General features: G+C 42.4%; 1 protein-coding gene across 2 annotated transcripts in view; it reads right to left on the bottom strand.

Annotated features, from left to right (window-relative positions):
* The window catches only part of Vps13 (vacuolar protein sorting 13C), a 240,439-nt gene that overhangs the window by 106,773 nt on the left and 108,848 nt on the right, over positions 1 to 24,818 (bottom strand). For both annotated transcript variants that reach the window (XM_070536982.1, XM_070536983.1), the window contains exons 33-38: positions 22,218 to 22,306; positions 16,564 to 16,709; positions 13,734 to 13,981; positions 6,028 to 6,161; positions 3,048 to 3,170; positions 767 to 919 (exon numbers count right to left, since the gene is read on the bottom strand). In XM_070536982.1, coding sequence (XP_070393083.1) covers positions 767 to 919; positions 3,048 to 3,170; positions 6,028 to 6,161; positions 13,734 to 13,981; positions 16,564 to 16,709; positions 22,218 to 22,306 — 893 coding nt within the window. The remainder of the gene's footprint in view (positions 1 to 766; positions 920 to 3,047; positions 3,171 to 6,027; positions 6,162 to 13,733; positions 13,982 to 16,563; positions 16,710 to 22,217; positions 22,307 to 24,818) is intronic.

Raw genomic sequence — 24,818 nt, 5'->3', positions numbered from 1 at the left:
TGACAGCACAATACCTTCAGTCACCATCTATGAAAGCCATAGAGAGAGGTTAGTTCAACTCTGCAGATCATTCAGTTACTTGATCGATGACTTCACTGTGCAATATCCCATAATGTTTCCCACTAAAATTACAAGAGGCATTTCTGACACTGCAATTGTTCAGTTGTCAGAAAAATGATGGTGATTAAATGTATGTCTGATCTTTGTGCTTGTGGCTTCAGACAATCGTTTGCATTTATTTACTGTCTTATTCGCCTTTATTGGCCTAAATTTCAAAGAAATCCTGTTTTCCTAAGCAAGTAAGGCAATAAGGCTATGCACATGCACGACCAGTAGAAATTTTTGCATTTATAATGCAATATATTGTTGAAGGTGATAAGTTTCCAAAGTCACAAGGTTGTATGAAGCCAGAATAACAAAGAAACAAATACATGTACTAACCATTACTCTCATGCTGGCTGAACTGTTAAGCATGCAGCTCCTGTACAGACAACTAGTGCCAGAGTTCGCTCAACTAATTTTTGTAGTGAACTCTATGGAATATCCTTTCCTAAAGTCAGCTTGTTCTCCGAGTTGATTGAAGTGTTGCCCTGATTCTATTTGAAGTTAGCTTAAGTGAACATTTTGTGCAAAACTGAAAGTAAGCTAACTGGCCTAAAGGGGTACTTAAAATAATATGAACAGTGCATTACACACAACACAGCAAATCTGTCAGTACATTACTGTAGGTGCAAAAGTACATTAAAAAAGGGAATGAAAAACTCACACTAGGAGCACTGAGGGAGCCCAAACTTTTGGAGAGAATCTCCACTGCTCCAGGTGTCACGTGAATTTCTATTGGTGAGAAGTTGATTTCCATGTGCTGGCCACTTTCAACTGTGAAAGTGCTATTTAGGCTGATCTCTGTTGGCTTCAATATCTGCAGAGAAAGAATAAAATGGCATGCATAAGTAGTTGAGGTCCTGTGTCAGCGCCACAGGGGCAGTTAGAAGGGGCGTCTATTAGGTAGGTGCTTCCGAAAAAAACGGACTACAAACATAAAAACGGGGCAACTCAAAACTCGGGCAACATGCACAGCAGCAGTGGACATTAAGATGCGTACAATAATTATCCCTTCGAGGTGCTTATTCTTCTCTTCGCATTGCCTGCTCAAATTAACCGCGCTCACTCCGATCCACAATTTTTGAGACAGCGTTTCTGAAAGTGCATGACACAGCCTACAAAAGCGTTGGTAATATGTTTCCTATAATGGTACGGCAGGCTGTACCACGCTGGTAATTGGACCTATATCATTGCGATAGCAATTACATGGACACTCCAAGCAAATTTCTGTCATCGGCACCACCGTGAAGTTCCGTATAAAGTCCAAGGCGGAAAAAATGCTTTCTCTGTATAAAGTCCACCAAGGGTGATAAGAAGCATTAAAATCTGGGGGGTGCAGCTGATGCGGGCCACTGCGTCTGGAAAGCCATCTGCGAGAGGGACACAGGCCACAACACGTTGTGCTTTCATGGCTCAGTTCGCATGGATGCGAGATGCAGCACGAAGGTCAGCTCACTTGCTGTTGCTGCCACACTTCCTCACTCCAGTGTTTTGACAGCAAGTTTCTGCAGTCATCGAGTGAGATGTGTTATGTTTGCTTGCGCGTGCATGACACCATGCTTGTCAATTTTGTCAGTATGCCTATGCTTACAAGTTTATACGGCCGACAAAACTACTATCCTTACTTCGCATAGCTGTCCACTCATTTGCTATCGCAATCAATTCTTTGCCATTCGGGCAAAACTGCAACTTTTCTATTTGACTCTCTTAGCTTCATTTTATTCAAATTTATTTCTTACCCTCTGAAAGTTTGAACTAACAGCGTTCCACTGTCCCATGACGCTGGTGCTACTAGCCTCACAATTCTAGTTTACTTGGTGCACACTCTGCACCGACCAGTTTCAATTCTGGAATTGTAATATGTGCGCTGAAGTCAGCAACAAAAACTTAATCTCCAGAAACTAATAATCTTGTTCACTGTTACTTACACAAACAAAGATGTCTGCCACTGCTATGAACACAGTTTAATAATAATGGACAGTTGAAACAGAAACACCTCGTAAAATAATTTCACAAACAAAATGTGTGTAATAGTTCTTTCAAAATTAGAGTAAATAACCTAAATTGCATGTGTTACTGTTACGCCACATGAGGTTGACCCATTACAAAAAGCACAACTTGGTGATTGTCATCATCAGCTGCCTACTAGAATTCTCAGTGCTTTTTTCGGTCGCCATTTTGCTTTTCGTATTCATGTTTAGGGTGGTTCAGGCATGTTGTGATCCATTGTGCATTTGTCCCGAGCATGGCACGCTACAGAGGCAATGCCAACAATGCGTCTGCAACATCGCATAGAAGTTATTCAGAAGCTGACGAGGGTCACCCAACGATGCTGCCACCCAAAGTGACTGACGCTGATAGTGCGTCAGTGGACAAAGCCTTCGATGCCTTAAGTGCAACAAATATTAATTTGCTGTGATAAGAGGAGGTGCTGGCTAAAAATGTTTTCTGCTAGGATATGCAGGTCATAAAAATTTCGCTCATGTAAATTTAGGTGCCCTGAAATGGGCAAGAAGGGCATTTCACGATAAATGTACATACATGCGTCATTTTATTATGCTGAGTGAGTTAAAATAGGTGCACCTTATTTATCGATGTGACCTTTCACTGAAAATGTTGATTTTAGCCAACCCTTGGCTCGAAGCAAAAACACCACCTCACAATTTTACTGTGTTTACCACGATTCTAATGTGTGCTTTTTTTCCTAGTAGTTTGTGAATCACCTGTGCATTACAATGGCATCTTAAGCATATGAAGTTACACACCTTCAAGCTGCTCTCATATTAATTACTTTTTTTGTTTTAATGAAACTTGTGTTGAAGTCCTAAAGGTTATTGTCACATCACTCAAGAGAAATTATTTTTTTACTGCTTGTGATTCTGCAGGGTTATACTGTGGCTTGCGCAATTTTGGATGCAGTGTCAGAAGTTTGCCTAAGAGCTTACCTCAGAACGGATGTGTTCCGACTGAAATTTGTCTACGTAAGATGTGAACATCCGGAGGTCATCCATGAGAACCATCATTGACTGTGTTGTCCCTACCTGCCTTAGCTTCTGGTGGATAGATCCCTGAAACAAGACACGTGCACAAAACAATCACATCACACACAATTGGATTGTCCTTCAGATGAACGTGACATTAGAAAATGAAACATTTTTTCAAGTACCTCACTTTACTATGACAATTCAGCAAGTCAGAAAGACACCGAGCTTCAATAACAAAGTTTAGTTGCTTTTAAGAATATTTCAGGTAACAAGGAGATTAAAGATAAAGCACACAGTGCTCTAATTATTATTATCGGCAAATGTGATTAGACAAAAGTTGTAAGAAAAGGCAGCAGTGGCTTGGAACAAAAGCATTGTTCAAGTACCCAAAGTTCACTGTTCAAATCGCTTTCCCAGTCGCTACACTTTTCAGGCTTGGAGTGGTACCCGAACTACAGCACGAATAAAACCTGCCGAGAGCCAGTGGGGCCTCTGCTAACCAAAGTGCCACCACATTAGGAAGGATCAGTGAACGACAAAAAGACACTCCTTTGCTAGAACAGAAAATGGCCTCCCTGATGCAGTTTTTTTCACCCTGGCAGCATTGTGTGGTGTTTCCCACCAGTTCAATTTCATATTCCTGTTGTGGTCTTAAACGACAATGCACATCTCGAGTCACTCAGGCCGCACCAGATTGACATGCCATCTATGCAATGCTTCGCGTCACATGGATGTCAAATACAGTCGAGCTGGCCAAATTTTTTAATGACTTCAGATCGTATGTTCTCCTGGTTAGTATATTCTTTCTTGTGTTCTCTTTTTTTCTCCAAAACATATGAATGCGGTTCTACTGTATTTGGCCACTACCTCCTTCATATTGGGCAATATGAAGGAGGTAGTGAGCAGGTAGGTAGTGAGGAGGTAGTGGGCAATATGAAGGAGCTAGGATGCCATGGGGCTTAGTGAAGTTGGAAAAACTGGTGGGCCTATACAGGTGTGTGAAAAGTTCAAACCTGCAATGCCCAAATACAGTCCCATATCAAGAACAATTAGAACTTGTTAATCTTTATTTTTTGCCATGGAGAGTAAACTTGTGCAAAAACAAACAAACAATGAAATGCTATGCAAGGTAAAACTTATTACAGTAGACTTCCGTTAATTTGACTGGTTAATTCAATTTTTCAGTTAAACCGATCCCAAACGAATTTATATGCACTCATATATTTATACATATTTATATAGCCCAAATTTCTGTTATTTCGATCTAAAGATTGGCCTTCGCCAGATAACTCGAACTTGACCGGTCAGCTTCGCCGCAACACAGCCATGTTATGCGGTGAAGCACAGACAATTTATTGTGGCAAAGCATACCAAGAATGGAAAAGGGCCACTGTCACGGGACATAGTACGCATTCCTTAATTATACAGGCGCGCATGTGCCGTCTCTGGTAACAGCATGAGCACCTAGATGCCTAATAATAATAATAATAATAATAATAATAATAATAATAATAATAATAATAATAATAATAATAATAATAATAATAATAATAATAAGTGGCGACTTCAGCCCTCGTTTCGCCCACCATGCATCTCTCGTGTAATAGCCCGAAACATTCCTTAAGTATATGTGCATGCTCACACCGTGCACCAAGAAGCCGAGAAAAACCATTTGTGTTTGCAAAAGCTAGTGAAAAGGAAGGCAGTAAGATGAAAAACTCCAAAAGGTGAGGAGACATTTAAAGCCAACAAAAGAGTGAAGGTCTATCTAAAATTTGGAAGGCCTGCCAGTAAACTTGTTAGTTTTCTCGATGTTCGAACTGTAACTGGACATGTCGCATCTGCGTGCGTAAATTAAGAAACACGAGCTATGTTCTGAAACAGCACATTATCCCACTTTATATGCTTCACTGCACAACACGACTGTAATTCGGTGGCGAATTTAAAGGCAAATACTGTCCAGTGAATTAACGGCGTGTTTCGTAGTTTTTTGTGCTTTTTGTTTAATTCGACCCGCCAGATAATTTTACCAGTTTTGTTGCTCCCACCAGGATCAAATTACCAGAAGTTGACAGTATTATAGTAATTAATTAGTAATTTGCCAAACTATCTATGATGGAACACTAGTTTCAACATACTAAAATTTTACTATAGGCTGTGCATTAAGCTTCCTGTGCTTAAATCAGAATTTTGCAGAATCGAAGTCAGTGCAGCATATATGATATTTTAGGTATTGCAGGGTTAAAGTGCAGTGCCCGAGTATACTGAAACATATAACAGCAGATGCCTCACACCATATTTCGTGTGCCTTTGCCAAAATTAGCTTTTCCAACATTCAAATGTCTGGTCGAAACCCAACTCCTTTCTTCTAAAGACAAAAAATTTACAACCAGCCCAAGTCTGAAGTCGATAATACTAGGCCAGAACTTAGCCCCGCTGACTCTGTAAGTATGCGATAGCATACTTATTAGATTGTGATGTCTCGAAAGCTGTGTACGCATGCGATACAGGCAGTTTTGGACACTCCCATCAAAATGACGTTTTTATACATCGTATCTCTAACAAACTGGGCATTTTATGCAGATTGTGACATCCTCAGACACAATTTTCTATTAGACACTTCCAAAGTGGTTGAAGTCCGATTATAATGGTAGGATCGAGCCTCTGTCTTTCAGTACAGCAGCCCAATTCTTTAACCATTAGACCACGATCACACGCATGCTTTTCTCATGCAGCTAACGCTTTGAGATGCTATATAAGACTGCATTGCCTTCGGGATACTGCAATGCCTTCAGGATTGGTCCATATTTTCTCTTCAGTACACACAACATGGGTGAAGTTCACCTATTGTGCTATCCATTAGAAGTGTAAATGCCCCCAACAGCAACTAATTACAAAATTTTACTGCATAATGTGGTAGTAGGGCTAACCTGTTCCTTACCTTCATGATAATGCATGCAGATTGTGGATCATCAATGTCAGCAACAAGGACAATGTCTGGCTTGTCCATTTCGAGTTGCACAGTGTAGTTTCTCAAAGGATATGGAGGCATTGGTGGTGAAGTTGTATCTGTGACTGCAGGGAACAAAACGTAAATTAAGAAAAGCAGCCCAGCAAAGAAAAGAAAAGCAGTCCAGCAAAGAATGATGGAGCAGATGCACGAGGAAAACCTAAGCCAGAAAAAACAGGTGTGCCAACCGCCCTGCACAAATTTTAGTGCTAGTCACACAAAACTAGTAGGCCCAACCAGTTCAGCAAAGGCATACAGTACATCTACACAGTGAAAGAAGAATTTTGTTTATAAAATTACAACCAAATTTCTTACTTCTTTTTTTTTTTTCTTTCACTTATTGCTAATGCAGACAAAGAAGCAAATAAACCTAACATCCGGATAGAAATGACCAAAAAGTTATGCAAGAGAAAACTTCAGAGTATTTGTCTTGTGCAAGGTGAAGATTTTTTCGCTGAGAGAACCACAAATGAAACATGCATTATATCACCTGCAAAAAAAGTTAGCAAGTACATGGCCTATCATTATCCATGATGTGTCTTAACTACTTTCAATCCATGCAATATGACATCGCAGTCTGGCGATCTTGGATCTCACACTCTCATGAACTTAGAGGTAGAGTAAAAACTTTACTTGCTCTAATTGGTCAGAAATTTGCGGTGGCAGTTAGAACACACGCCTCTGTATTCCCATTGGTGGAGAGCCAGACACTTAAAGACAATGTTGAGAGGACAAAAGCCTGGGCTAGCTGGCCTAACTTAGGAACGATACAGCAGCACAAAAAACGTGCTGCCCTTACTTAGAGAAAAAATTTCAAAAGAACCAATTTCACGATGAATGTCAATGAAGCAATGTAGCGACACATTGTATTGCACTGACTTAAATGCGTTGTTGATGATGCAGGCGGGTTCTTCTCGTGCTTCCCACTAACCCGCTGCGTCATCTAGCAGCACTGCCACAAGATCCGCGCATGGTCCCTGTGTGAACATATATAGCTGAACCTCGGCATAGCAAAGTTGCACTTGCAGCGAAAACTTCATTAAAGGGGCCCTGAACCACTTTTTATCAAAGTGGACGAATGCACTTGAAGTGAAATTAGGCTAGATCAAAAATATATTGTAGCAAAAAGTACTTCAATGTGTTCAGCAGAAGCGGAGTTATTGGCAATCAAACACGGCCTCCGTTGTGCTCCCGTTCCTTCTTCAATGATTTGCAGTGCGAAGACTACGGTGCAGTGGGGCATGCCCACAAAGCACCATCTTCTAAACGTCACCATGGTGCACAGTTCAAATTTCATTTTGGATGTTAGCGTAGATGCCACGACTTCTAAATTTGGTGCCTACAACGTGCTAAATGCAAGCCAAATGCGGTTTTCCTCAGCAAGCCACAGTGCACTTAGCCAGTGGACTCGTGGTGGCACCCCACGGCAACTGCAATATCTAAGCTGCCTAGCCGACCGCAGCTACCAAAAGCAGTCGTGTATGGGAATCCGCTTCATGATGAAATGAAGCATCTAAAGAGAGTGAGGAGCAGGCTTCTGTTTGAAAAGATAGCATTTGAGAGACAGGCGACTTCGTGCTCTGATTGCGAGCTCCACATACAGCGTACGACAGCAGAACTTGGCTGAGATGTTCACGGCAGCATATGCTACCCGTGTACTATGTTATTTCACCAAGCCCAAGGGGTGGTTCAAAGCCCCTTTCAATCCTGAATTTGGTTAATTCAAAGTTTTGAAGTTTCAACATTAAAAATAACTTCACCTAACTCCCAATGTATTCCTGGTGGATAATATCTTGTTAGTAAGCACTTATAAACAAATTGCAAGATGGTGGGGTTATGAGTGCCAGCGAGTGTGATGCAGATCACAGTGAGAGCAGTGCGTCGACATGGCTCACTGCGTCCCGAGATTCGCCTGTGTTGTGTCGCTTGGACACACCACAGCTCACCACACTTAGTGACCACAGCCAGCGCCCCCAAATTAAAAACGAAAGTGTCAAAAGACACAGATGTTAGTCTTAAGCAAGAAAAAAAAATCTGTTTCGTCGGAAAGGCAGAGCGCTGATGGCGATAGCGAAGAGACAACTACACAAAGTAAGGTTCATAGTTTTATTGATGTCATGCACAGTCAGGGAAACATCACCAGATCTCACTCGATGACCATGAACTCATAGCCACAACGCGAGCGAGCACTTCGCACTGTGCTTTGGAAACTTGAGATTATGCGACCGCCAACACCAGACGCGCAGGAACACAAAAGTGAAGTGCGTGTGAAGGCACCAACCATTATGGCTTGGCCTTTGCACTTGCCAAGGGGATGATGATGATGATGATGCAACATTTACTGGGCCCAAAATAGATTGGTGGTGCACGGAGGCACCAGATGGGGGTGGTTCCCTAGTTACGGGTCCCATATGTTCCCAGCAGCTCCTGGCCCCTGTCTGCCAGTGCGAGCTGAATCGGTAGAGTGGGGCTGGATAACAAGGTCTCTTATCGCTCAAGGGGTTGGGGATTGGGGGTGTTGGTGGGAAGGGAAAGGGGGGTGGGGGGGAGAAGGGAAGAGAGGGGGAGGGGATGCCATGGGGAGACTTGCCATGGGGACGCGGTTGAGGAGAAAACATGCACTCTAGGAGCAAGCAGGTAGACGTGCGTTCCTGCCTTCCCCAACAGTGTGTGCTTGATCACACTACCGCGCGTTCACTCCCTTCCCATCGCCCTCGCACAAAAGGAATCATCAGCTTTCGTGTTTCTCTGGGTGCTGCGAGCTGCCGTGCGCCCTGCAGCCTCTGCAAAGTGTTTACCAATGTAACAAATGGCGCAGCAGTGTTTCCTGCCTACCACGTCTCGGCGCGTGTACTTTGCTGGCGGTTTTGCCCATCAAACTTTTCATGCAGAAGGACACGCTTGAAATTACTTTTGCTTGGGCTGACATTTTTGTAGTAGCTTTTTGCAAGATTTACTAGCCATACAGGCTCCAAGTCAAAAAATTAATTCATTGAATCGTAAAAAAATACACAGCTTTCAATGCAACTAAGATTGGGAAATGAAAATAGTTCATTACATTGCAAATTTCATTAAATCAAGGTTCGTTATATTGAGGTTTGAGCGTACAGGCATACTCAAGTTTCAGTCTAAGCTATAGTAGGTTAGGAGTTTAACATTTGGTGAAGCTCTTTTAAGTTAACACTTTAAGAAACGCAGCTTATGAAACACAGAGGCACACATGTTGATATAGAGGTTACAGGAAAGGTTCTTAAAATGACAGCTAAGTATTTGTAGGTAATAACTTCTTCAAGTAGGGAAGAGCCTGACATGTATTATAAAGACCGAGGTTAGGTCCACTATAACAATGTGCGAGTCAGCAAACGAAAGACCTGAAAGCAATTCGTACCAATGGCAGGAGCAAAAGCTTTTTCTTATTCGTCTGCCTTCTTTTTCTAACCTCGCAGCTCACACCACGAGGCACAAGACACACGCACTGCAACATATCGTAAATAAAAGGCGGCCGAGGAAGATGACAATGGCTGCAAGAGAGCCCCCCCCCCCTTTAGAACAAGAGCAGCGGTGCAACGGCACCTAAGAAACAGCCTTTGAGGCCAGGCGATCGGGCAGATCCGTCGTTTCAGCGGTTGTGAAGTCGTCAAGAGCAAATAATGATGACGAGGTTGCTAGGCAGGCTGGTTTGACTTTGTTTATCACCGAGACCTCTTCACGTCCACTGAGGTCAATGGCAACAGTTTTTTCTGTTCACCTTACTACCTTGAAAGGGCCCTCACAGGGAGGTGCAAGGGATGGTTGAATGCCTTCATGCCGTATGAAAACATGGCTTGCTGCAGGCATGTCTTTGCTGACAAAAACATTACTTGAGGATGCAACCCTACGAGGGCAAGGACACAAGCATGCAAACAGGAAGCAGAGCTGCTGAACGTTGCTGTCTGGATCAGGCATAGCAACAGTAGCTGGCGCGAAAAATTCACCAGGCAACCACAACGATGTGCCATAGACCAGCTCCACAGCTGTGCAGTCAAGGACTTCCTTGAAAGGTGACCACATGCCTATCAGGATGAGAGGAAGGTCTTCAGCCCAAGAAGAGCAAGCTTGGTGGACCATCAAGGCAGCTTTAAGTTGAAAATGAAGGCGTTCAACTATTCCATTTGTTGATGGGTGATACATGGTAGTATGGATGTGGCGGACGCCAAGCAAGCATGTGCGTTCACGGAAAAGGTCGCATTCGAACTGTCGGCCGCAATAAGTCGTAACAACACTGGGACATCCAAAGCGCAAGATCCAGCCACTGACAAAAGCAGAAGCCATTGTAAGTGCCGTTATGTCAGTGAGAGGAATGGTTCAGGCCAGTGGGTATAACAGGTTACACAAGTATGTAGCGAGCTTCTCAGGATGGTGGCATTGGGCCAATGATGATGGTGTGAATGTGATCGGACTGGGCATCAGGTGGACGAAAGGAGTGAATTGGGGACTTCGTGTGTTGTGTTGTCTCAGAGCATTGACACTGAAGGCATCTGCGAGCCCAGCGGCATACATTCACACTCGACCACGCAAAGTGGGAAGTAATTAGATGCTGGGTGGCACGAACTCCGGGATGACTTGTGACATGTAGCTTGTCAAATACTTGGTGGCAGAGTCGGAATGGAATGAATGGGCGTGTTCGACCTCTTGATACATCGCAAGTGAGAGTGCCTGAAGAAAACAGAAGGGGCACGCCGGGCGTCGCTAATGACGTAGCAGAGGACCAGAGGTCCCAAAGCTCAACGTCTGAACACTGCGCCACAGCAATTTCTCCAAAGTAAAGTATGGCCATGGATCTTGCGCCGATACGGGAGAATGCATCTGCAGCTGTGTTGATTGGGACTTCAATATATTGTATGTCTACGGTAAACTCGGAGATCAAATTGAGGTGCTCTATCTCTCGCGCGGTTATAAGTGTTGTGATTACTGCGCAAATCAAACGTCAAAGGCTTGTGATCCATGAGGATGTGAAAGCTCGCTCCTTTCTGGTGCCGAAAATGCCGAATGCCCAAGTAGTATATCGCAAGCAGCCCCCGACTAAACATGCTATAGTGTGTTTCTGCAGACTCCAGCGTATAAAAGAAAAACTCAAGTGTTCACTAGGAGTTGCGCTAGAACTGTTGCAAAATGGTGCCGGCAGCAGCACTAGATGCATCAGTGATAAGATGCACTGGTGCAACATGTAGGGGGTGCACCAGCCGGGCGGCACCAGCCGGGTGGCATCTACCAATGCATCTTTGGCAGCTTGGAAGGAATTTTCAGCGCCAGACTTACAGGACAGTGGAGCAGACGGAGTTTTAGTGGTCTTGAGAAGCTTGGTCAGTGGTACAATAATTTGGGAAATGTTGGGAAGAATATGTCAGTGGAAGTTGAGCAGCCCAAGGAACTCACGGAGTTTTCACAGTGGCTTTAGGCGAGGAAACTCGCCCAAGCCTTAAACATTTTTTCCAATGGCCTGATTCCTTCGGGAGTCTCACGGTGTCCAAGGAACTCAATGTTGTGGACATGAAAGACACAATTTGGCGGGCTTTTTTTATTCTGCTTCCATTTCCTTTTAATCTTGCAGCTCGCAGCTTGAGGTACGAGACACACGTGTCGTAGCCTGCCACACATAAAAAGTGGCCGAGGGAGATGACGATGGCTGCTATATGTATGTACAAAGGAGTGGTGCTTGTTTAAGAGATATGGGAAGAAAAATGCTCTTTTCTACATTGAGAATTATCCCCCATCGTTTGCACCAATCCAAGATGTAATTAAGGCTGCCATTCAGGTAATTTGGTCGCTTGTAGAGGTGATTTCGTTAAACAGAGCATAAGCTGAGGTCGGCTTTACCATTCCTTGTGTTGCCAGAGCAGCGACAACCCAGAATGAATACTATAGGCAAATCTAAGCAACTTTAGTAACTTCACTTCATGCTGCATTTCTGGCTGGCTGTGAACTGCAGTGATGGCATTTAAGCCATTAAACCTATGCACACATGTGAGTCAGGCCATTTATATAGCACCAGGTTGAAATCAACGCGAACATCACACAGTGAACTACCCTGACGTGCAATCTTACCTTTTCCCAACTGATGAAGCTGTGAGCCGAGAAGTATCTTATTTCATGCTGGTACTTTCCCACATCTAGTGGCACAGCACCAAGCAACCCTGCTTGTCTGCTACAGCAACAAACCAGCAATGCTAAGGCATTGTACTTTATGAGAGTGTACTTTATGAATAAACCATCATCTCTACCACAGCAAGTGTGTGTTTACATTTACTGTGCCATATTTTCATCCTTATTAGCTGTGAGGAATTAAGGAAGTTGGAATGCAAGGCGAGGTTCACGGTTTGCACGAGAATATAGATTTGCTGTGCAACTTCCATTTCCCGGCAGTGTGCCTTGCATTGTTGTGAAGACACACCACGCTTTTAAAGGGGCTGACAACGAGAGCGGTGATGAAAATGCGCAAAATAAAACCATTTCTGTGTGGCAGAGCACGAGGTCATGGGTTCAATTCCCAGCCGTGGTGGCACATTTTGATGGGAACAAAATGTAAGAGCACTTGCACACATAGATTTAGGTGCACATTAAAGAGCCACAAGTAGTCAAAAGTAATGTGGAGCTCTTTACTAAGGCATCTTTTACAGCCCCCTGAGTAGCTTTGAGCCCCATGAATGAATGAATGAATGAATGAATGAATGAATGAATGAATGAATGAATGAATGAATGAATGAATGAATGAATGAATGAAAACTGTTTCTAAATCTTGGAATTGTGCAAGTTTTTTTTTTTTTTTTTGCAAATGATGCATTGTTGTGTGTGCTCATTTGCATGGGTTATACACAAGAATTATTTCCCTGCTTTTTACAAAAGTTCTAATAGGAACCAGAGGTAGTCATTCACATGAAAATACCACATACACCAGCCAAGCAGTTTTACTGAGCAGTGTGTGCAGACTTGAACACTCAATAGCATGCTCGCCACATATCAGCTGGAACGAATGGTGTGGTGGCCTCTGCACTGAAACAGGCAGCCTGGACAAACAAGATGTATTACATTATGCAATTTATCCTTTCATAATGAACAGCTAACAACATAACACTTGTAAGGCGAAGCTATTGAGACTTGGCAGAAAAGAAAGTGTTGTGGACAGGTTGAGAGGCATTTGGCATGGCGATCTATCAATCCTAGTTGTGGAGCCAGCCAGCAACATTGCAGCACTTTACAGATGCTGCTGGCGCCCCAGCCTCAACTATATCACAATGCAGGTAGGTTGCCTGCAACAGCTACGTGACTGTGGGAATGTCACGGGGCACATGGCCATCTTTAGAATTACACAATGTTTCAGTGCGGTGATGTCACAGAGGAAGCATGCTGCACGGGTGGCATACAATGCGATGTCGAGTGTCACATGAGGCGAGGTGAGGTGATGTAGGTGGTAAGAGTGGAAGGCATGTTGTGGGTACGGCGACGCCATGAGAGGGGCATGCAGAATTAGCCTAGAATGCATGGCAACGCAGCCGTCACTGTATTTGAGAAAAGGCTGCACATCTCCTTAGAATTCTTTTCGTACTTTTCACTTCCATCTCCTAGACCAAAAAAAAAAAAAAAAAAAGCCCTGTTCTCACCAGAGGCCTGAATCTGTGATGGCTGCTGGCGCTTGGTGGCTTGCTGTTGCTGCTGCTTCCGCTTCTCATCTGCCTTTTTGTACATGCTGTCCATGTAATAGAAGCTCATGATGGCATTGAAGAAGTCAACGCAGTAGACAAAGGTGATCTTGGACAAGTCGATCTGGGTGAAAAAGTCCCCATTCTTGTCCACCTTGTACAGCACGTCCACCAGCTTGTCCTTGCTGCGGCTTGAACGTGTCAGGAACCTGTAGGCGGGCACAAGCGGGGGAACGTGGCAGCATTAGGGTTGCCAACTTTCAAGAGTGGATGAAGTTGGGACAGAGGGCGGTGCTGGCGACGACTGACCCTGTTAGTGCCAGGAGCTACCAGTCCGGATGAACAACAAAGTTTTACATATATGCAACAATTTACATCTAGAAAGGTGCAGTAGGTGCCTGGCTAACATGCATACCAGTACAGACAGAGGTACTGTGAACAGTGGAAAGTTGGGCGAGTTGGTATACATTCATAATGGTAGCAGCACGAAGAAAACCACGACGAAATGAAAGGCCTCCGGAATTAAAGGACACAGGACAGCACTCGTCCTGTGTCCTTTCTCTCCAGAGTCATCTTGTTTGCCCTGTTACCATTATGAATGTATGGTGAACAGTCGGGCCCTGCACCAGAACTAAAATAAAAACACAGCCGCCTTTGCATTTATAACAATGCAACAGGAGACAAAAGAGAAGAATGTGCAAGCGACCAAGCTAGCTGTCAGGCATCATAAAAAGGGGAATCTGGTTTGCCGATTGCTATGCAGTAGAAAAATAAGCAGAAGTCGGGACCTTTGGCTCTCCCGACAGGGTCAAGCCAGGGCTTGGGACGGTTAGCAACCGAGGCAGCACAAATGCTGCTTTGCATGACATAATGCATAAATCACAGGGCTGACTTGGAATTTTCTCTGCTGGCACATTTTGTGCCTCAACTTCTGGAGACTTTGTCAAATATTTACACTAGAAATGATGCCGCTGTTAGCACAATTCTATATTGCCTTGTTTAAACTGGATGCGCTCAGGTTGCTTTAAGAGGAAGCTTTAGCTTGGGCCCAACTCCGACGCGGCCCATTCAAATACATGTAAAATGCAAAAACGTTTTTTGAGATAACCCCTGGAGCGATTTTAATGAAATTTGTTGCATTTGAGAGAGAAAGTTAAGTTCTAGTGACTGTTGGAAGCAGAATTTCGATTTAGGGCTTGCGTATCATTAAAAAGATTTTCAAATATTCGACAGTTTGAAAGAAATAGAAGCACGAAGTTTACAAATTCAGAGCTCTGCATCAAGCTCTGCATCAAGCTCTGCATCAAGCTCTGCATCGCGGTTCTGTGCAAGGCATTTATTAGATTCTTCAAAGCGGACAAATTCGATATGTCATTTTACATCTTACGTGAATTTTTACGTTGTTTACAAGGGTTCTGCAAACATATTTCCATATCACTAAATTTTTTGATGTTCATGTGTAACATATCAATTTTGTCTGCTTTGGATGCACTATTAGATTCAATTCACAGAATTGTATTATCATTTTTCGTTGTTGAGTTACAGAGTTGTAAACTTGATAGTTTTGTTTTTCAAAAATTTTCTATTTTTGACAATTTTTAATAAAAAATTAATGACCTAACTAAAAAATTCGAAACATAAAGTCACTAGATTGTAAGTTTTTCTTTTAAATGCAACAAACTTTGTCGAATTTGGTGCAGTGGTTGCTGAGAAAAACGAATTCTCCTTTTACATGTATTTAGATAGAAGCACCTGAGCTAAAGTTTCCTCTTAAAAGAAAAGGTCACAGCTCTGGCTAAAAAATTAATCATTTTTAAACTAGATTACAGATGGTTCATCATACATTTTATTTTTTTATTTATTTAGGAATACCTTACAGGCCTTTAGGAAGGCACTGGGTAAAGGAGATTACGGTTACATAAATGCAAAACAAATGTTTTGCAAAACAATAAAAATGTAACAAAAGCACTATTTGTACAACACAATAGCGCACAACGTCAAAAGCCAACACAAAAATTCAATTAAAATGACAACTAAAACAGGAGCAAATGTACGCAAAATGAAATGTGCAGGTATTACACGAAGATCATTGTAATTACAGGGTAACCATACAAATGTGAGGGGATACATATAAACTGATAAACCACTTCAATGCAAAATGAGAAAAAATAGAACATGGCAGAGAACAAATTCTGTCGTTGACGATAGGCAGCAGGTACACAGATCATGAAAAATGTGTAAACTCCCACAAGATTTGTTCGGAAAAATAAAAAATGAGCATAGGACATGCACGGAATTTATGTACTGCAAATCAATGATGATTCTTGACTAGGGTACAGGCAGCAACAGGGAAAGAATAAAGGCACGAGGAAAAATGAAGACAGAAGGAATAGAAGGCTCAGATGGCAAAGTGTATGACCAGTAGTCGACTGTGAAAAAAAATAGATAGTAGATATCATACATTGCATTACACTGCATTTGAAAAACAACTACAGATGGTCCTAGCCAACAGAAATAAAATTTCTGTAGCGTCACTTTTCTCATGCACAGGGTTGGCCAATCTTAGCAAAAGCATCGGGAATCTAGCCACTACTGCACCAACCCTGCTAACATTGAGAGTACCAGGACATGAATATAGTAATTACAAGTAAGGCTGATCAAGGATGATTTCAAAGGCATTCAGTATTCAATCCATTAGCTTCTAGCACTATTCAAAGTGTATTCAATTCGATTTCAATGTTTGCCATTCACACACCATTCACTTGTGGCCAAAATGCAACTTTCATCGTACCTGGTCAGGCCAGTCTTGCGAGTGACACGAGTGTCGTCCACAACCAGATTGCCAAGCACTGTGTCCATCCAGTAGGACCCATCATGGAACATGTGCCCCTTGACTGAGAGGAGCTCAATCTCCAGCCTTGCCAGGCCTTCCTTCACCTGCAGCACACCAGGTGGGAAGCAAAAGCTCCAGTTAAGAGCCCATCATTCCCACACTTGACATCACCCGACATGGCCAGCACATGTCTCTCTTTGAGTCTATTTGCAATTCCTGGCCAGCTACTTCTCATGCATTCACTGCCTGCCAAGACACAAATACTTACAGCCGGCCACAGAAGTTTCCGGGATACACGACTCGAGAAAAAGCTGAACACCCCCTAAGACTGAGCACATGGTCTAAGTTTCCATGTGCAACAGCCTTTGAGACCTGCACAGTAGCAGCATTTGCATGGATGCAATATATGATGCATTGCACTGAATTTCTAGCAGATCGCATCCATGTAAACTGCAGTAATATGCTAGGGTGGTGAACCACATCAATGCAACAGGAGAGAGTAGTTCGAGACAGGGTAAACCGTCTCATGCAGCACATGTAAGCACTGCCGTATCGCACTGAGGGACAGAGAAAAATTAGGACCCCTTACGATGTGTTTTCTCCTACATTCTGGTGAAGCACAATAACCCGAAACAGATTCCAGCTTGTTTTGAACAAAGGAGGATGTGCCCAACGTGCACACTGTCACATAGTTATTATTACTGATGCACTAAGAAATGTAATATTATGTATTATTATGTAAGCTTGGCCAGTGGTGCATTTTATTAAAAGTGACAAGCCTTAACAAAACAAAAATTCCCATTAGTTGTGAAAACTGCCTCAAACTTTCATGACCAACTGTACATTGTTTCATTTTGGGTGGTTTTTGCAAAGCTGTGCTGTTCTTAGAAACTAGATCAGTGCTTTTTAGCCAGGAGTATAAAAAGTCGAACAACACTAATGGTCTAAACTCCTATTTTTTGTCTGTGTTTGTGAACAATCCTGTGGGGTTTTCTTTACGTCTGTCTAGTCTGCCTTGGTCTATTGCTTGGTATAGTAATGACACTGCTGTCACTGTAACAGCCTCTGACAAGACAAAAACGACTCCGATGCTCTAGCACCGGCCTGTTGTCTCGGACTTTAGAACCGCACACCTCCAAGTTATTGTTTTTTTTTATTTACTCATACTGTTGGCCTGTCGACCGTTACAGGGTAGGTCAAAACAGCACTTTAACAATTAGTACAATACATGTTATTGAAATAATACATATAGCACAAAAATAAAACAAGTAAATAGCAGTATTTCGACAATTAGTACAGTACATGAAGGCAGTACATGAATAGTGTTTTAATAGGTGAACATAAGTAAACAAAGAAGATACATAAGCAAAACATTGTACAGATACTCCGATCAATATGATTATAAATGCCGTGGTAATAAACGCGGTCATACACCCCCTCTCTCTAAAAAAAAAAAAAGAAGAGAGAAAAAGCACGTGTACGTGTGTGCATCTTTCAATGTTGCTTTGAGTTTTTCTAGAATTCTTCCGCACTGATGCTTTCTCGCATTAACACCAGTAATTCATTCTATTCTTTGATGGTTCTTGGAAAGAAGGAAAATGCGTAAGCGTTAATGTGCATCTGAGGTATTTGAAAAGTATTATATTTGCTTTTCCGTAGTGTTCTACCTTGTCGTGCTATCAAATACTGTTCGCTATTGATGTTGAATGTGTTTTTAGTGAGAAGAAAACAGAACTTTAACCTAGCTATGCGCCGGTGTTCCGCGAGCGTAAGGCAAGTTCAGCAAACCGAACATTTCGGAGACTGAATCTGTGCGAGCATAACGCGATAGAATAAACCTTGCTGCTTGTCGTTCAACTCTTTCCAGTCTCTCAATTAACCTGACTGATAAGGGTCCCAGATTATGCTGGCATATTCTAACGTGGGTCGAACGTACATTAAATAAGCTGTTAGTTTTACTGACTGTGAGGCTACCTGCAATTTTCGTCGCAAGAACCAAAGCTTCTTTTCCGCAGTTTGGCATATTTTTGTAACATGGTTCGACCAGCTTAAATTCGCAGATATATGTATGCCTAAGTATTTCAGCACGTCAACCGAGGAAAGCGCCGAAGAATTCACTGTGTAATTAAAATCAAAAATATGATTTATTTTATTTGTTATGCGCAATACAACAGTTTTACTCTCATTTATTATTTTCATTTTCCATTTGTCACACCATTTTTCTATAGCCCTAAGAGCGTCACTGAGTAATTTCTGATCTTCTGTGCTATTAATTTCTTTGTATAGTAAGCAATCATCGGCGAAAAGTCGCACCGTAACACCTTCTCAATTGCAGAGGAAATGTCATTGATATATACTAAAAATAGTACAGGACCTAACACAGACCCTTATGGGACACCAGACGTTACGCTCAAAGGTTTTCATTTAATGTGTTCCACTTCTACGTATTAGGTTCTGCCCCGGAGGTACGCGGTTATCCATTCTACTATTTTCGCGTTTATTCCCATATTAGTCAGTTTCACAATCAATTCTGCATGTGCCACTCTGTCGAATGCTTTCGACAGACCAAGACAGATGGCATCTATCTGTTTCTTATTGTTTAATGCGCTGGCAAAGTCATGGATTTTTCCAAGAAGATTGTTCCCTCAATTGTACAAGTGTAGAGATGGGCAAATAGTAAATTTTAGGTTTTTGGAGTGAAATAAGCAAACTCATCACATGTATGTGGTGGCTGAAGCTTCAAGGCATGTCAAAACACAATTCTTGCATGGTAGGGTGTTCAAATACCTCCCAAAACTTGCCGGCAACACTGTTCCACTCGTGTGGGAGTGACAGCATTAATGGATTGCCGCCATTTGTCGGGAAACTTCCTTGTTCCCAAACTTTCTGACATCTTGGTGTTTGTTGCACTCAATGTTTACATGAGTAAGCGATGAAGTAGATCATATCATACCCATGTTTTGGTACGGTTTGTCCGCTGTGTAGCGTATGGGTTAAAGGCATTTTGCTTAAGTCCCGAATGCCCCTTGCTGCTTCTGCCATTTGCCACTTCTTTGCCGTGTTGTGTGTTAAAGCTGCTGAGGCTTGCAAGCCCTGATTTTGTTGGTTGCACGAGGCCCGTTAAATCGTCATATCAGCTGTCACACAATTCATGTTTTTTTATCTATTTTATGCTTCGCTTCACACATGTTGAACTGTTGCTAGTTGCTTCATACAGAATTGTTGTTGATTTTTTGCAAGGATGAAGTTTTTGCCTCACTTCATTTGTAGCGGGGCTAAATCACACTTTGTTTTATCAAAATGATTATATGGAAATGCTTTTTTGAAAAGCTTAATTCTTTTTGCCTGAGGACATTTTCAGTTTTTGATTACTTGGAAGGCGTTTCAGAAAAGAGGTAGCTCAGGGTGAGGATTACTGATAGATGCTGCACATGTTATTGCTGTTCAATTTTCACTGAAAAACTTGTGTCATATTTGTGAAGTCAACAAAGCTTGCTGCTGTCTGAACAGGCTTACTACACAGAGTGCATTGTTTGTTACAGCCTTTTCAGTGCGCATTATATAATTTATATTTTTTGTTAATATTGCAATGTAACGGTGAAGAACAATGCAGTGTCAAAACTCCGATCTGCAAATTGAGCTCTTTATTGGGTGAACTTGTGCCCAGCAAAACAAGTAACATTTTAGCACAATGATAGTCGAGCAAAGTCGGATATCATTGAAAATCTGATCTGCGGGTTAAGTGCTTCGGCTTTTATACATGACTTGTCGACAGTTCCATTGCTTCGCCTTTAAACGTAATGTGTGGCCCTTCAGTAAAATATGAAAAAAAGGCCCTAAAATGTTGGTAAGACTATTGCTTTGTACATTTCAAAGCAGGTCACTAGGAGAATTTCAAATTGAGAAAACACTAGCGAGAAGGGCAATCCATCGACACACACAGAAGAACTACATCAGTAGTGAAGTGCTGATGCATGCTTGTATTCGCCTGTGCTTATGGCAACTTCACTGACACTGGTACGCATTGCCATCTACAATTTCGCAATCGCTCTTCAAGAGGCAATTTTCACGGTGGTATTTGGTGGTGTCACAAGTATTCAATAGTAGCAAGAGTACCACAATGTGTGCTGGCATCGCACCGTGCAGAGACATGTGATATATAAGTCTGCACCAATGATTTGTGCTTGTTACTAAGGTACAGAAACAATAATGCAGCAAGGGTATAATTTAAATAAAGGAATGATTGAGACATAGTCAACAAAATGAAATGAATACTTAACACGAGCTCCACTGTGTAAATGGGCTTCATTATGCCCATCCGCAGGACAAACCTGGCATGTGCTCAAGCTATGTTGTCCCAAGCTCCGGTAACCTTGTGTACATGTCCGCTCTCATGGAGGCCTGCACCTTTTCTGCAGCTGTCAACGCAGGACAATCTGGCACCCAAACAAAGCACAAATTGCAGCCACAAACTTCAGCCATCCTTGCTGCAAAGGGTTGTCGTCTGCTACTGCTCCCGAGCGTGCTTTCGGAAGTGCCCGCTAGGTGGCCATCAGTGGTGCCTCTATATGTGGCGCACTACACCTACAATTGAATTTGATGATGGTGGTGCAGACGGGGGTGCTTCTCTTTTGCCTGCCGCACGGCCCTATGTGCGTCACAGGTTGCCACAATTCCCCGAAATGCTGACGTCACATGCGACCTTCACTGCACCAACTGTGCGGTGCCAGCAGTTTATACTCTGTGCTGTCTACCTTCACACAAGCTTAAACTATTCAGTCCAGTATGCTCACAGGCAAACTTAACACATTCTGTAGTTCCCTATTAATGGCCCACGGTCACCTGCAAGCCCAACCGTGTACCCACACGCTGTTTCTGAGGCCCTCAGTCTATTCGGGGAGTAATCACGGGTGTGATCACCATTGAGCCACTCGATAAGCATCAAACTTCTCGTAGCAGTTTCGGCAAGCACTGCCTTAGCAGTTAGGCCTTATCAGCGCTGCTTTGGCAGGTGTTGGCAACCAAATTTGCAGTTCAGTCACTGAGAAATGACATTGCCAAGGAAAGAAAAAATATGGGGGACAACCTGAATGGCATCATTTTTCAGATTTGTCAATTGAGTGAGACGCCATACGAAATCCAAAACTTCAATATTTGAAAAATTAGTCGGCAACATGGTGGTAAAGTGGTGGCTTTGTTTTAGGCTTGTCTTGGCTATGAGCCGTGTTATTGGCTATGTGGCTTGTTCACGTAAAGTGGAACTGCTCCTTGTACGTTTTCAAATTGATATTCGTTCTTTCCTACAATTTCAGAATTTTGAATACAGAAATTTGATGTGAAACGAGTACTGCATAGCATAACATTCAATCCAATATCAGAAAATGTTGAATCTTTGCCCAGCCCTATGCAAATGAACATCCTCTTCAGTTTTTTCAAGTAGCTTCATATGCCAATTAGGCCTCTACTTTCTTTTTACAAACCTTCCCTCTATAGCCTTTTTGTAAATCTCAGCTTTAACTGGTCTACAAGCTGCTTTATAAGCCATGCAGCAGAAAAGCAGTTATGCAATCATCTAAATAAACTAGCAGTCAACAAACACAAAATGCACCAACCTCACTCGACCTCTTCACGTAAAGGTCCAAAACAACGCAGTCAATCTGGAATGACAAATCAATTCTGACAGCCCTCTTGATCTCTTTCTCTGCAAAGAAGAAAATGTAAATGAACAGATGTGCCATGCTCACGACCACAAGCAGTATTCTTGAGGAATCACTTTGCAGATAGTTTCACTTCAGCGAGATCTTGCATGACTGGTGCCTAAGACGTCGATGTCTACTGGCGACAGCATCCCTGGCACTCTGCCAAGACAGTGTGCTCAGCATTACGTCAGAAATGGTATCACCCGAAGACGCTGATGCGTCTGACACTACTCAAGCAAAGTCCTGTGAAAGGCAATTGTGATTGCTTACTAATACCACCCCAGCACTACTGTTAACCTCTTCTCCTTCAATTCTATTCTCTTAAAATTCTTTGCCACAAATAGTAACAGTGATAACAGCAGTTTGTAAGCAAATGACAAATGCGAAAACAGCAGAAATATAAAGATGTAACAAAATATGGGCACAGCGTTCCTTACATATAGGCTCTAACGTTTACATTGGAACAGATAAATTGGACATAAATGTTTCATACTTACTGACATCAATGTAATCTGAGTAAAGCAGCAACAAGAAAAGCTGTCAGTCGAAAGCTAAGATCAGAAAACGCACAAAAATGCCAACCAAAAAAGTCAAAGCTGTCTAGACATAAAGAACACAGTAGTTGCAAAGACATTTTTTGAACGAGAAAGTTCCACAGATTGCTATTCTCTTTGTTTTTCTAAGGCTCATCACAAAAACACGCCACAATGTGCAAGACAACAAAGATTTGTTTTCTTTGAAGCTCTACTGCATTGGCCACTCTATAAAGCAGCAACTACATGGAACAAGGTTTGGACGTATTACAGTTATATCTCGATACAACAAACTTTAATGTAATGAAATAGTTAACTTTTCATAATGTCTCGTCCATAGAGCAGGATGTATTTAGAACCTCAATATAACAAAGTGTGTTTATACACAATTTCAATATAACAAAATTTCCCTGCCACCACGAAGGAATACCGAGGCAATAAATAGACTTCTGTGGTTCTAATGGTTGAATTACAAACAAGCACTTGCAAATGCACCTCTCAAATTGCCTGCCACGTGAACATAAGCAAGGGGAATAGGGGAGGGGAGCACGTGAACACGGTAATGTTATGAAGCGTGCACGAGAAGAGAGGAGAATGACAATGGAGAATGGGGCAGGTTGGCGTGGTTCTCTGCAATCTTGAGTTTCGGTGAACATCATGTGCGCTGTCATCCCACGCGTTTAGTACTGGAGGCTGGGCAATCTCGAGTTTCGGAGACATCATGTGCGCTGTCTCCCCAGGCATTTAGTACTAGAGGTTGTGAAATCTCGAGTTTCAGTGAACATCATGTGTGCTGACTTCCCGCGTGCTTAGTACTGAAGGCTGCGTAAACTCGAGTTTCGGAGGCATCATGTGCGCTGTCTTCCTGTGCGTCTAGTACTGTATCTTGCGCAATGCAAAGTTTTGGAGATGCGTTGAAGCGAAAGGCAGATGAAGCATTCACTCCCAGCTGCCAGTGCTTCTCATGATAGCATCATTATCAGCCACGGGGGCAGAGTGGACATGAAAGCATGGCTGCTTTTGCTTTGTACTGCAGATGTGAAGATATTGTTGACATGGCATGAAACCGTATCTTTCGACGCTGCCTCTAATATCTAACGAAATTAATTTCTTTCTCATTCAAATTTGCTTTTTAGAATTGCTGATAATTTGGAAAACTTTGTGGCCCCTTTCGTGTAAGGAAAATCTATCAGCAACTGTACTTGTTCGCATAAAAGGTTGAATTTCAATATAACAATACTTCAATATAACAAAGCAAATTGACAATTTTACCAACTTTGTTATATCGAGGTTTAACTTTATTTACAGTGTGGACATCACCTGGTGTTGTTGCATTGGCTCGAAATCTGCTTTAGGTGGTTAACAAAAAATACCCGATGGTAGTTTACAAACTAAGTTTACAAACCAAGGGATCTAAAAAAAGCTGTATATATTTATGAAGCCTGGGTATTCAGCTAGTGTTCAGATTTCTGGCCTGCATTTTAATTTATTTGCTTATTTACTTCAGAATATCTTCAATAACCATAGCTTTGTAAAGGTGAGTGAAGTTACAGTACCGGAGTAATGGAAAAGCAGCCAAAGTACTAATGTGTATGAATCATGGTGTTTTACTGTTTTCCTGACTACGATCACAAAGAACTTGGGAATTCAATGTTTTCTCAGACCCCTCGGTGCGTGTTCCCTGTGGTCACCACTTAAGACTTCCAAGCAGAGAGAGCAAAATCAGCTGCAAAACACTGTGGATACAATGCAAGCAATGCAGTCATAGAAGCCTCATTCCATGCATTTCGCAGCGCAGTTGTTTTTTAATTGCAATGGTTTCTACAGAATCACTACTTCACACATTACAACTACCACTTGTGGATGTAATGTTACGCCAAATTATGCATTATTTGTGCGCCTTTGTGCTTCCAGTGTGCGACATATGTTTTGGTTGCAAACGCAAGCGATGTTTTGCAGCCACTGGCAGCAGAAACATGTT

The sequence above is a fragment of the Dermacentor albipictus genome, chromosome 4 (genome assembly GCF_038994185.2).
Source record: "Dermacentor albipictus isolate Rhodes 1998 colony chromosome 4, USDA_Dalb.pri_finalv2, whole genome shotgun sequence".
In the NCBI taxonomy this organism is placed as follows: Eukaryota; Metazoa; Arthropoda; class Arachnida; order Ixodida; family Ixodidae; genus Dermacentor; species Dermacentor albipictus.
Note: the sequence above shows the minus strand (reverse complement) of the source record. Positions and strands in the feature narration are given on the sequence as shown.